This window comes from Pocillopora damicornis, chromosome 13 (assembly GCF_964200805.1).
Source record: "Pocillopora damicornis chromosome 13, jaPocDami1.2, whole genome shotgun sequence".
Taxonomy (NCBI): domain Eukaryota; kingdom Metazoa; phylum Cnidaria; class Anthozoa; order Scleractinia; family Pocilloporidae; genus Pocillopora; species Pocillopora damicornis.
Genome location: NC_142682.1, coordinates 18,594,359 through 18,607,755, shown reverse-complemented (window position 1 = coordinate 18,607,755; position 13,397 = coordinate 18,594,359). Strand labels below are relative to the sequence as shown.

General features: G+C 37.1%; 2 protein-coding genes and 1 non-coding gene across 3 annotated transcripts; all 3 read left to right on the top strand.

The window, feature by feature from the left end:
- The first annotated feature begins 19 nt into the window (after positions 1-19).
- On the top strand, positions 20-2,531 carry LOC113670701 (methylmalonic aciduria type A homolog, mitochondrial). Its single transcript, XM_027186877.2, has 3 exons — positions 20-643; positions 1,110-1,426; positions 1,850-2,531. The coding sequence occupies exons 1-3, from the start codon at positions 118-120 to the stop codon at positions 2,141-2,143; spliced, it is 1,137 nt and encodes a 378-aa protein (XP_027042678.2). The 5' UTR covers positions 20-117; the 3' UTR covers positions 2,144-2,531.
- An 841-nt stretch (positions 2,532-3,372) lies between these two features.
- On the top strand, positions 3,373-11,505 carry LOC113670668 (scaffold protein ILK). Its single transcript, XM_027186844.2, has 13 exons — positions 3,373-3,569; positions 3,897-4,062; positions 4,991-5,086; positions 6,521-6,617; positions 6,730-6,777; positions 6,934-6,963; positions 7,133-7,221; positions 7,853-7,962; positions 8,500-8,621; positions 9,104-9,225; positions 9,424-9,523; positions 9,822-9,952; positions 10,192-11,505. The coding sequence occupies exons 1-13, from the start codon at positions 3,481-3,483 to the stop codon at positions 10,336-10,338; spliced, it is 1,347 nt and encodes a 448-aa protein (XP_027042645.2). The 5' UTR covers positions 3,373-3,480; the 3' UTR covers positions 10,339-11,505.
- An 865-nt stretch (positions 11,506-12,370) lies between these two features.
- On the top strand, positions 12,371-12,481 carry Trnai-uau (transfer RNA isoleucine (anticodon UAU)). The gene is made up of 2 exons: positions 12,371-12,408; positions 12,446-12,481. It is a non-coding gene; the product is annotated as a tRNA-Ile (tRNA).
- The last annotated feature ends 916 nt before the right edge of the window (positions 12,482-13,397 follow it).

The window sequence follows — 13,397 nt, the reverse complement described above, 5'->3', positions numbered from 1 at the left end:
CTTATCACGAAAACAAAATTGCGTGAGTAACTGCGTGACAAAGCGTAACTATACCCAGTCCTTCTCAAGTGAAACAGGTCTTGACACCAAGATGGCGGATTAGACGAAAAATCTGAAATGCCTTATCGTTTTGTTTTACGTGATTTTACCCGTATTTCAGCCTACAGACGTCCTCTTTGGGTCGAATTGATAAACAGAAATTATGCGACAAATCTCGAAGTCAAATCTACGGACGAAGGGTATCACATTCAGCGGTTATTTCAGGGAATCATTCGAGGCGACCGTGGAAGTTTAGCGCAAGCCATAACATTGGTAGAAACTCTTCATCCAATAAAATATCACCAGGCACAGAAACTGCTCTCCAGGGTTGTTAAACATTCAAAACATGCACCTCCATTCTCAAATGGCCAGCCGTGCTCCTTCAGGATTGGTTTATCAGGCCCCCCAGGAGGTGGAAAATCTACATTTATTGAGACTTTTGGGAATTCTCTAACCAACGGAAAGCATCGGGTTGCTGTTTTGGCAGTGGATCCTTCATCCTCTACTACAGGTGGATCCTTACTGGGCGACAAGACACGAATGACAGAGTTGTCACGAAATCTCAATGCGTACATCAGGCCGTCCCCCTCATGTGGAACGCTGGGTAATCTCAAATTTTCCTAGAGCTGCCTTAATGTCAAAAATCAGATATAGAGCAAGTGCCTCCTCATAGGTGTCTGCCCAGGTGGCCATAATTTTTCTGAGATCTCACCCAACATTGAAGTAAAGATTGCGACAACAACAACATTAACAATGTAGTCAACTATGATGATGATGATAATCAAACACCTTGGTTACATTATCTCAGAACTAATTTACAAGGAAGTGTGTAGCAGCTAGAGGGGAGAACTAACAATCAGTTCTTAGGAGTTAAAGGTTCAAGATGTTGACAATTTAAAAATGAAATAATAACTTTCACTTTGGCTCTCAACAAGTTCATATTAAACCACAGTCTCTAATATACCCATTTGGTAAAAGCCCAGAATTAAGTCCCCTGGAGCTCACTAGTGCATTTGTGCTACTATAGGAAAAAATACATATTCTGATCTTTTACAACTTTATGCTTGTAGGTGGTGTAAACCGGAGCACAAATGAAGCCATTCTTCTTTGTGAAGCTGCTGGTTATGACACTATCTTGGTAGAAACAGTGGGAGTTGGACAATCAGAAATTGCTGTTGCCTCCATGGTAGACATGTTTGTTCTTCTTATTCCACCAGCTGGTGGTGATGAACTCCAAGGAATCAAAAAAGGCATCGTGGAGATGGCAGATCTTGTGTTGGTCAATAAATGTGATGGAGAACTTGTTATTCCAGCTCAGAGAATACAAACAGAGTACATCAGTGCACTGAAATTGTTAAAGAAAAAGTCAGCTCAGTGGAATCCACCGGTATGATTAACCCTTTACATCCTAACATCAGTCTGTGTACTCTCCACACTGTTCTGTACACACTTCCAAGGGTGCTGACAAGGAGAATTTGTCTAACAATCAAGAGCTTCTTTAGTTCATGATCATTTCCTTTATTCTCATGACCCTAATGTGTGATTCAGGGATGATATTATGAGGAGAAATTAGATGCTAATCACTCTTAGGAGTCAGAGGATTTTAACTTACATTTTTTGGTATTCATACAGTTCTTCTTCTTTCTTTTTATGATTTATTTTGTTAGGTCACTTAGTATTAATTTTAATGTAATGAGATGAGATTTTCAATAGCAAATATTTGTTGTTATTTTCACCATTTTTATAAGAAGTTGATAAACATTTTTTATTGTAAATTATTTATTATTTTTACTTCATTTTGAACTTTCAGGTTCTCCGTGTTTCGTCCAGAACTGGTGATGGTATTGAGAAAGCTTGGGAAACTATGCAGCAGTATTACAATATTATGGTTGAAAGTGGTGAACTTGAACAAAGACGTTGTAAACAGCATGTTGTCTGGATGTGGAGTCATATCAGAGAACAAATCATGGGAAGATTTAAATCAAATCCTGAAGTTCAAAGAGAAATTTTTAACTATGAAAAATTAGTAGCAGATGGGGAAGTCACACCAGGAATGGCAGCTGATGAGCTTCTTAAAATATTCTCACATTCATCTAGTACATGAGTTCCATCTTCTTAGAGGTTGCCCTTTGTCTGCTCTTTCAGGAGAATCTTTCATTAACCCTTTAACTCCCATGAGTGACCAAGCTAGAATTTCTCCTCACAATATGAATACAATATCAAGAAGATGAGTGATGAGAATACAGTAAATTATCAACTAGGGGATTATTAGCTTATCCAATATCAAATTCTGCAAACTAACACCTTGAGAATTATATGGTTGACAGTAAGGAGAATTACTAATGAGATCTTTGGAGTAAAAGGACTACTAAGACATTTCTAGCACAAGAAATGCAACAAAGATTTCTTATGGAGCATAAAGGCTATTTATATTTCAGGCTCTCAAAATATCACAGGAAACAAAACAAAAATATAATATTTAAATGCTTACAGTTTGTTTGAATACTTGAAATACATTTCAGTGGTTCTATTATTTTGGGAATGGCAATATGGAAGGTGTGGATCTTGTTCTGTGATCATGTTTAAAAACCTTTCTCTACACTTGAAAAAAATACCATGAACACAAACTATCCTGTTGAAAAAAATTTATGTCTCTGCAAGAAGAACTCCTGACTTTTAGATTCTTTTGATTTTAATTTGCAATGAGGCATTCTTTTTCATGTGAGTTTAGCGGGAATAAGTGTTCAACCAATCAGACAAAACTTTAGATTCTGGATAATTTGGCAGTAAATGATTTGTACAGTATGCCAAATCACGATTTATGTTGGTCTCAGTGAAACTGCCATGAAATTGACTTATCTCAAAGTGTTGATCTTTCCTGCAAGATTTTCAATTTCTGGTGCAAGTTACAAGTGTACCAAGCTGATCATGGAATAAGATGACAGGCTGGGGATTTGAAATTTGTAATCCTGGTACTTGCTGAGGGGTGAAGAATTATTTGCCCCTTTTTGGCTGATTATTTATAAAAGAGTGTTTAGGGACTATCAGAAAGCGTCCATCAGAAAAAAGAGTTGCCCAAGTTGCTGAGCAGTTTGCAAGAATTTCGCAGCCACCATAGAATATTCATCTAGGGCAATAGGAGAACTTTATATGCCATGCATTATCCGTTTTTTCCTACTCGAGTGCGTCTTCTGTGGAATTCGGTGCGGATATGCCAAACACCGCCCAAAAAAACACCCTTCATCATCTTTGTCTAGTCAGCGGACTGCCGAACAAGCGTACAATATTTGCCATTCCTCAAGTGATTACATCTCGCCGCCCTAACAAATGTTCTGCCTTTTGATCTGGCGTAGTGTGCTAATTATGCGTATTGCCAATTGCTTCCGTTCTGTTAGCTAGTTAGGCGGCTATATCTGTACGCATCGGAGTGATTTCCGAGTGATGGAGGACATCTTCTCTGCTTCGCGTGAAGGCAATCTTCGATTTGTGAAGACATGGCTCGAAAACACTTCGAACGATTTGAATCAAGGGTAAGCAGACAGTGTCAACAGTTCTATTAAAGTGAAAAAGCTGTCAGCTTTGTTTGAGAAAAGAGTGACAAGCGGTTAAGAAGGCGAATAATCACTTCGTTTTCGCCATTTACCCTTATTTCAGTTTCAGCTTCCAGACTTTGCCTTTACGCTACTCCTAGACAACATGATCCGTTAACGTGCATTGTACTTCTTGATCTGTTTATGTGTTCGGGATATATTTAGCGTTTAAGAGAGAGAACGATTCAGCTTTGAACGTGTGAGTTCTGTGTGAATTACATTTTCTTATCCTTTAAGTTGTGAATTTATCATCTTATTTTAATACAGAGATGATCATGGTTTTACTCCCTTGTTATGGTCAGCAAGAGAAGGCCAAACCGCAGTATTTGATCTACTTTTATCAAGAGGCGCACGGATCACTGCTTTAAACGATGGCGGTGATAATGGCCTACATTTGGCCGCCAGCAAAGGTAACAAGGAAATTATACAAAAGGTGAGACTGCGTCTTGGTCATCAAACTTGAAAATTATCAGGTTTCTGCGGGCAACACATGTAAACATGACCTGTTTAGCGAAGTAATTTTCGTCCAAGTAAATTAACGCGGTAGTCGTAAAGTAAACAACAGATCAAATCAGTGTTTTGTGATGTAAACTTGGATGAGGTTAAACAAATGAGTTGTTCTCTTTGTTGTGCAAATTAATGACACCCTGTTCAATAGAGGATAACTCAGTGCATTATATACACGTACATTGTAACACCTTTAAATTGCGATTTGATTTTAACTGAAATTTAACTGATGTGCTTATCTAATCTGTGAAACTTAGGACATAAATAATAGGGGATGAATATCAGACTGCTATTAATAGACCGTTTTATTAATATTATACAATTAATAATATACAATAACTTCTGTCTGAGTCAGTTTTACCTTTCCGTTTTATACTCAAGTACCAAGTCAATGCCTTTGATTTTTGGAAAACTTATTCTTCTCCCAATTGTTTAAAATTCAGAATTTAATTCCCACCCTCTCAAACTCTTAACCCCATAAATCCCGGGTTCTGATCGCCAATTCTCCCCTCAAGCTACTAAACATTACCTTGTCGATTAGTTGTGAGAATTTGTTGTTAGATCAAGATAATAACTTCTACTTGATAAGTCTGAGTATTCTCATTACCTGTTTGCTGGATAATGTATGGGTATTAAAGGGAGAAGTTACATATTAATCACTACTGGAAGTTAACCCTTTGACCCTTAAGAGAGACTAGCTCTGAATTACACATAAGCACATGATTGTTAAACAAATTCTCCTTGTCAGCACCTTGGGAAGTGTGTAGAGAGCAGTATAGGGAAAATTAATGATATTATCGAGGTATAAAGTGTTAAAATAGTTTACTAATTCCCATCATTGTTTACTTTTATAGCTCTTGAAAAATAAATGTCCTGTTAATGGGGTCAATAATCATGGAAATACGCCGCTCCATTATGCTTGCTTCTGGAATTCTGAAGAATGTGCAGAGGTAAGGTATTGGAAAGCCCAGGGGCAGATGACGTTTATCCTAAAAAAATTAATTTTTGGCTAGTCCTGAGAATTTAGCTTTACCTTCAAACAATTTCCCCTTGTTTATGCCTTTTTTTTTTATTCTTGTTATTGGCCAAAATTGTTTAAAGTGCATTGATAATATTGCAAGCATGCAATGATTAACAACCTGGTCACTCCTGGGTGCCAATGGATGAACAAATAAATTGGTGAGGAAAGTTGAAAGTGGACCTGGTTGTTCACGCCTGTAGCAATCAAATTGTGTCAGCATAGTAAGGTAGAAATTGTTCTACCCTTGACATCTTGCCACATCTTATGCTAAAATCTGGCATATAATGCACCCACTGATTTGAAGCTTCAACGTCCTCCCTCCCGAATGCCTATGTAACCCACAGGCATTTGACTGTTGTCTGTGATCGGGAGGGAGGGAGGGTGGGTAATTTTAACCTTGTTTGGGTGGGGCAGAAATGTTTTCATGTTTTGTTGGAGGAGTCTATGAGTAAAGAGTCTGCGTGAGTCTCTGCGAGTCTTCATGAGTAAATGGCTCAGAAAAGACAACTTTCACATTGTGGAATAATGCTTACTTGCAAAAACCCAATAGTGGCAGCAATAATTGATATGTGACTTTGCCAGATGATTTTGTTTTCATTGATCACACAAAGAATGGTTTAACCCTTCAACTCCCAGCTCAAATTTGTAATTCTCCTTACTGCCAACCATACAATTCTTGTAATGTTAGTTCAGAAAATTTAGTATTGGATCAGCTAATTATCCTCAAATTGATATTTTTCTTTATGCTCATCACTTATGTTTTATTGATATTGTGAGGAGAAATTCTGTCTTGGTCACTGATGGGAATTAAAGGGTTAACATTGGGTGGGTATTTGATCACAATTTTGGCCTCGGAGGCAGGGGTTCAAATGAGCCAATCTTCAAAGGTGCAAATACCAAACGCAGGGGGTTACTTGGGATGGGGATGTTGAAACTCTGAATTGATTTACACATAATTTTGTTGTTACCAAGAATTACTAAAGCATTGTCTATACTTAGACCCTCTTAAGATTTTGCAGCCATTTATATACCTAATGGTAATTGCAGTGGCTGTAAGATCAAATCTACTTCCACCAAAAGAAATGAGATTGATATGGGCATATTCAAGAGACCATGCACGCTCATCATACTGGGGTAGTTTTTGGCAGTGTCACCTAGGTTGTCACCAAGCATCAGCTTCAGGCAAAATTGGCCAGATTGCTGGCTAGGAAAAAAAATTTCATCACCAGGCTGGGTCTCTAGCTTAGCCATCTTTGAGGCACGTCACTTGAAATTTCAGTCAGCAGCTTAATTTCATAGTTACAAACCTGCTATCCTAGGAGATGTAAAGCGATTGTCTCTATATCTATGTTTTCTTTCATAGGAGCTAGTCAAGAGAGGTGCTTTGGTATCACAGTGCAATAAATATGGGGAGACCCCACTTGATAAATGTAAACCTTTCCTGGCAGAAATTTTAAGAGGTGAGATGGTTAATGTTCAAATATTGTTTTAAGTGGTGATTGAAGGTTACCAACCCAACCAGATTCCTCTGTTTTTATTAAACAACAATCAACTGTTTCCCTTGCTCCTCAGACTTGGCAGCACAACTTGGACAAGATCTCAAAAGAATTCCTTACAAAGGTGACTTTTCTAAAAATGATATTCCTACAAACACAATTTAAGATTCTCTCAAGCTAGACTTTGCATGATAGTTAGGTGTGCAAATTCTTCCATAAACATCTGGAATTGGAAAGTGCTTGATACATGTCTCACTATAGTCATTTGGTCATCTTACAGATAGCCGTTCAAAGCATGGAAAAAAAGATGGTGAGACAGAAAGATGTTTTCTGCAGTTTGACATGAACTTAACATTGATAAAGATTACCTAATCCAGTTGAGGTGTACAGGTTTTGACTTGCACACCATATACATTTGATTTCCTTACATTAACTGCAATTTTACAGTAATTTGTGTTTTTAATTGGTTCAATTTACAGATTTACGGGACATTAAGTCCAGACTTTCCTGGATTCAACCCAAGGAAATTGATTTGGCAACAAAATTAAGCAAAACAGTGACTGGCGAGGTATTTAGACAGTATTTAGTTAGATCAATAAAACTATTTTAAGTATTACTTCAATATGTAGACTCTCTGTTTTGAATTTTATCTTTAGGCTGTAAACACCAGCTAGATTTGAAGCTATGAAATTTTTAGGTGTTTGATTTGTCATAAAGGTTGCAAAGTCACAGACAAATCAGTGGAAAATTGACAAATTTTTAAAATCTCAGGAGAACAAACTTTGTGATCATAAATTCCAGTCAATGGTTCCTGGTTATCTGTTTTGTATTCATCAAATGTGATGTCTTGACCTTTTTACCACCTGACTGCTTCATATGTAATAGATAAAATCAATTACTTACTAGATCTTTGGGCCCATTTGTTTAAAGGCTGATTAGCACCAACCCAGGGTTATTTTTATATTCAAAAGCCTTTTAGGAAAAATTTTCCCTCTTCTTTTCAGAACATTCAATGATCAAATTGTAAGTAAAAAGATTTGAAATGTTTTCTTTTGAGCTTTCAGAACTGAAATGATGTCAAGCTGTATGAAAATTTCACACTTATCCTGGGTTATGTTAACCTAGCTTTGAACAACCCAACCCTGTAAAATGTATATGTAACATATTGCAGTTGTAATGTTGGCTTATTATTTTTTCAGGTATGGAAAGGGAAGTGGAATGATCTCAATATTATTGGCAAAAAACTTGCCATTAGAATGGTCAACAAAAGAATATCAAGAGATTTCAGTGAGGAATACTCAAAATTAAGGTAAATTAATTGAAATATTTGTATAATTATTTGTTGGGGGGTGTTAATGGATTAGAACACATAGCTCATAGCTCATAGCTCATAGCTCATAGCTCATAGCTCATAGCTCATAGCTCATAGCTCATAGCTCATAGCCCAGGTGAGAGAAGTCCAGAGAAGGACTGTTGTCAGTAGTAGTGACAAGAGATTTTGACAACCAGAGCAGAAGTCATCAACAGAGTCAAGTGAGGAGTTATTGTCAGTCAGTGTGCTAATCCTTTAACTCCCAGTTCAAATTTGTAATTCTCCTTACTGTCAACTATACAATTCGTATAATGTTAGTTCTAAGAATTTAGTACTGGATCAACTAATTATTCTCAAGTTTATATTTTTCTTTATTTTCATCACTTATCTGATTGATATTGTATCGATATTGTTAGGAGAAATTCTGCCTTGGTCACTCATGGGAGTTAAAAGGTTAAGTCCAGTTCACTTAGACAGATTTATCAGACCATTTCATTTATCATGGTTCAATTAAAACTTCCTTTTGGTTTTCAGAATATTTTCCCATCCAAATGTCCTACCAGTAATTGGTGCAGTGAATGACTCCAAGGACCTGATAGTTCTTTCACAGTATCTTCCATTTGGTTCACTTTACAATGTTTTACATGAAGGAACAGGTGAGAGAAAAGACTCTTCTAAAGCTAGTATATATTCTAGGCAATAAGACACTGTAACACATTGTGAAGTCAAATCACATCTACAGCAATTTGCTTCATGGTTCTTGAATAATTTCTGTAAAATATTCATCCTTGCCAAAGATTCTTGTCCCCATGACAAGTAACACAATTTCAGTCTGGTTTGAATTTGTGCACCTATCAAAATCATAAGTTGACTTGTTTTGGAAAAAGCAGATGCAAAGGTGTTTGTTACAGAGGCCTGTGATGATCACAGTTGCCTTTTTTGCCTTTTGTATCTGGGATTTAAAAAAGAAGAAATCACACATCTTCACAATGCTCAAGATTTAATCTGTTACTATTCAAACTTGGCGATGAATGTTTCAGGAAAAAAATCCCAACTAGTAAAGCCCCTTGTACAATAAATTATTTGTAGATATTAAGCAATTGCATTTTCTAAGACATCAAATTTGTGATACCAACAGGAATTATTGTGGACCATGAGCAAGCAATGAAGTTTGCATTGGACATTGCCAAAGGAATGGAATACCTACATTCTTTGGACCAGCTTATTCCAAGGCTGTACCTTAAAAGCACACATGTCATGGTATGTATTATGTGACTCCCTTGAATAGGATGAGAATCTATCATTAGTTTCTGCTCCGGTTCTGATGAGATATGTATAACATTTTTCTAAAGACAACTCCATCAATGTATTCATGTTATGTTTGGAGATAATCATGTTTTTTGTCCATCTCTATTCCTCTTGTGAAGTAGAACTTGTAATCTGCTTTATTTGTTATAGATTGATGATGATCTCACAGCAAGAATAAGTATGGCTGATTACAGATTTTCCTTCATGAATCTTAGCAAGATTGAAAGTCCAAACTGGATGGCCCCAGAAGGTAATATGCTCAAATCAGGAATTATCTGTGTCACAGAAATGTTGGAAAGGCATGAAATTTAGTTCCTACATCATTTTCCAGGTCTAGATAGTCATGGAGTTTGAAAATTACTCATGGAATTTTAAATTATTGAAAGAGTGCAAACCCTGCTAGGCTTGAAAAGAAGAGAAATAGTTCATGTTTAATTTAGAAATTAATGTGGGTATTGTTAACTGTCATCACTCTGATTTTCAGGAGCAGCTGTAGTTAAAAGATGTTTCATTTTTCACAGAATTCTAACTCACTGTGCATCCTCTAGTATTACAGAAGAGCCCTGAAGAAGTTGATCAACGCTCAGCAGACATGTGGAGTTATGCCATGATCCTTTGGGAGCTAGTTACAAGAGAAGTGCCTTTTGGTCACTTGTCACCCATGGAAGTTGGCATGAAGGTGATCAATGTTCAATTACTTTCTTGGACTGTACATTCAGCAATTCAGATCAGAAAGTTCTTTGGTTACTTTGCAGCACTCTCTGGCTAAATTTCTTTGGCCTGAGCAAGTTTCTATGTTGATGTGGAGATGAATCTCTTGATACATAACCCTATCTAAATTAATTTCCTAGTCATCAATATTTCCTGTGCTGCTAATTTGTTTAAGATAATTAAATTGTTTAACCTTATCAATTGCAGGTTGCACTTGAAGGTTTAAGACCATCTGTTCCACCTGGTGTATCTACACAGATGGCAAAGCTTGTGTCAATCTGTTGGAATAATGATCCAACCAAGAGACCCCGGTTTGATCAGATTCTTCCAATTCTAAACAAGATGGCCCAATGAGATTTATGCAGCATAATCCTAGAATAGTAGATTATAAAATAGTTATCACATAGAATGTTGTCCCCATGCAATTGTGGGTGTATTTTTTGTTGTTGTTATTTTGTGACATATGGAAGAAAGCTTTGCAAGCATCAAAGAGGATCCCAGCAACACAGTAGTCAATACTGTGATATAATTATTTGTTTGTATGTAGGGTTGTCTGTACAGGTGAACCTCTGAAGTTAGGATCTGAGTGTAACAAGAGGTGAATGATAGCTGTTGTCAATTCATCAATTATCTTTTCAATTTTCTAACAAAGTATCCAAATTGTGTGGAAACCTGCCATACTGCGCCTCTTACAAGTCAATAACATGTAACTTCTCCAAAAGTAGACTGGCTATGAGAAGTTGGAGAACAACCCCTCCCCCCCCTCCCTTCCACCCCTGCCCCTTTTAAGGGTGGATTGTTTGTCACAACAGTTAGATTTCCGTGACAGGAAAAACTGGTTTGTGTGACAGGAATTCGAAATAAGCGTGACCCAAGTCCTTTAAACTTAGCGAGAATTTTATACAATATTTCTATTGACCTTTATACTAGACATATTTTGTAAAAATTTACTTTTATATCCGTTATGAATGACGTAATCTTGACTGTTATTGTGTACAAAGATAACTTAAGCAAGTAAACGTAAATTCAAATAATCTCTTTAACGTCCATACTTTCAATTCTAAGGTTTCTCTTCGACAATTTGTCTCTGAAATCTGTGGTTAACTGAAGTAGTTTCAAGGAAATGTCAATTTTTCCCTTGGGCAGTATAATATCTTTTCCCCCCAGAACTAGAAAATCCTAGCATTCAATTCAACTTTGTGTCCATAACAGGCACACCAGTTAAATCTATTTGAAGGATTGTGATAGATCCCACAGGACTACCAACTTACATGCAAACTCTGAGCAGATTTGTGAGTAAAGGAATAGAGACTAAGGCGAGCAGTAGAATTCAGAAGGTGTAGAATATTTAAATCTGAATTCTAAACAGCTGAAAAGAAAGTGTGTCTCAATGGGAAGTGTAGTGCATTCAGAGTGCTCAACTGTTTGGCGACACAGTTAATCAGTGTGTAAGTTCTCCGTGTGATAAAAATAATCCTAAAAAAGATAGGCCCAGAATAAAGAAAACCTTTGAATTTTGAATTGCCTGCTGCTTTCGTGTTAAATCCTTATAACCACTTCACTGATGAATGTAGAGCAGCCAAAAGCGAGAATTCGCTGTCATATCGTTGGAATGGCAGTCAACCCTTTGCCCTTAGAGTGGCTTTTGCTGACATCTAATTTATCCTTACGAATCACGCGAACTAAGCGCAAAGCGGAGTCACACTCGCCGAGCGCAAGGCCTCCGCTTCTCTAAAAAACGCTATTAAACAGCGCCTGTTTTGCAGGCTACACGAGTTTGAGACAGCTAAACCTTTTTAACAGAGATGTTGTCCCTCTTGGAGGAAGCATATGATAAGGATTTTGCAAGAAGATCAGATCAAAACTTCATTGATAATAAAGTATGTTCTGAGTGTGAAACTAAGAAATTAGAATTCAGTGATCATCGAATCCTTCAGTCTCTTGTGCAACATTCAACCCTTTAACTCAACTAGTAGGGGATTTAAACGAACCTTCTCCTCAGAACTTTAATACACAATTATCCAAGCAGATAAAGAGAATAGCCAAGTTTGTCAGATTTAGGTAACACCTTGTGAAGTTGACATGATAACCCAATATCTGCAGCAGATATTGGGTTTTATTAAAAACTGGATCATTAGATAATGCAATTTAAGAATTTTCATTGGCTTAGCCATCATGGCTTATGAACCATTATACCGAGCGCGCGCGTGAAGACGAGTTAACCGGAAGATGTGCGCTATGTGTTATGAATGCTACGTTTTTCATCTTAACTTAGTAATGGTGAGGCGCTCTTTAAGAGTTATAAGAATGATTGAAAATTATCGGTAGAATTTTCCGAAGCACTAGCTAACCAATGAGTTTTTATCTCTAATTGTCTTTCATCCAAGCTCCCGTAGCACAGTTGGTTAGAGCGTCGTACTTATAAGCAGTACAGGCGCTGTCCGCCGAGGGTGCTGAAGTAATGCGAAGGTCGGGGGTTCGAGACCCCCCGGGAGCAAAGGAATTTTTTTTAAAGACCACATTAGAAATGCTGTAACTTGGATCGCGCATTAATGAATTCCACATCACCACTACTGTTTTAGGGTTTGGGAGGAGAAAAGCTTCCAGCGGAAATATTTCTACATTTACCGTTTAATCTCTTCCAAAACAGCTCAAATTTTCAGATCTTTTACGTTCAGGGACTGAATGGCACTCAAAATCCACCAGTCTCTTTTTCAAGAAAGGCTCTGGTTACAGGAGCATTTACAAGATCACGATTGAGCATAAAATATCATGAAATGATCGGTGAGAGATCTTAGGAGGAAAATTTTGGCACATCCGAACTTTTCACACTTTCTGATTCTCACCTTGATCTTTGAATGGGAGCATTTTCACAAGAAACCGCTTTTTCCTCGACGAAAATATTAGCGCCAATTTAACCCAGTAAAGAAAAAAAATTCATAAGGATCAGTTACCAAATTGTAAAGATTGTAATCTGTGGTGAAAATCAAATGCGAAGATTGTTTGATCTTTCTGCATCTCAAGTGAGCTATTCCATCATTTTCCCGGGAGAATAAATCCTTTCTTTAAAAACCTTTTCAGTATCTCTAAACTTAACTTCTTTTTATTTCAATTATTGTCCACCCTACACTCGACATATTCACGTGAGCCAACTGTTTGTATCCCTTTTGTAGCCGTTCAGTAAGTAACTGAAACGATGCGCAATTGGAAAATGACGCGCTACCGTGGTGCTGTTTAATACTTCGCTCCTTTTTTACTCACTGAACGCATGGAACACGCCAGAAACCTGAATCATAATTTGCCATCCTTAAAAGTTCTATCATTTCATTACTCTAATTAAATCAATAAGAACAAAAATGAAATTTTCACTTCAGCGTTTGAAGATATCAAAAACGCCTTTACTTGGAGTTTCT

Excerpts from the sequence above, each read along its gene's own strand:
- LOC113670701 (XM_027186877.2), top strand. The coding sequence starts at position 118 with ATGCCTTATCGTTTTGTTTTACGTGATTTTACCCGTATTTCAGCCTAC. Across the intron at positions 644-1,109 it reads CCCCTCATGTGGAACGCTGG|GTGGTGTAAACCGGAGCACA; the intron begins GTAATCTCAAAT and ends TTATGCTTGTAG. Across the intron at positions 1,427-1,849 it reads CAGCTCAGTGGAATCCACCG|GTTCTCCGTGTTTCGTCCAG; the intron begins GTATGATTAACC and ends TTGAACTTTCAG.
- LOC113670668 (XM_027186844.2), top strand. The coding sequence starts at position 3,481 with ATGGAGGACATCTTCTCTGCTTCGCGTGAAGGCAATCTTCGATTTGTG. Across the intron at positions 6,964-7,132 it reads AAAGCATGGAAAAAAAGATG|ATTTACGGGACATTAAGTCC; the intron begins GTGAGACAGAAA and ends TTCAATTTACAG. Across the intron at positions 9,226-9,423 it reads TTAAAAGCACACATGTCATG|ATTGATGATGATCTCACAGC; the intron begins GTATGTATTATG and ends TATTTGTTATAG.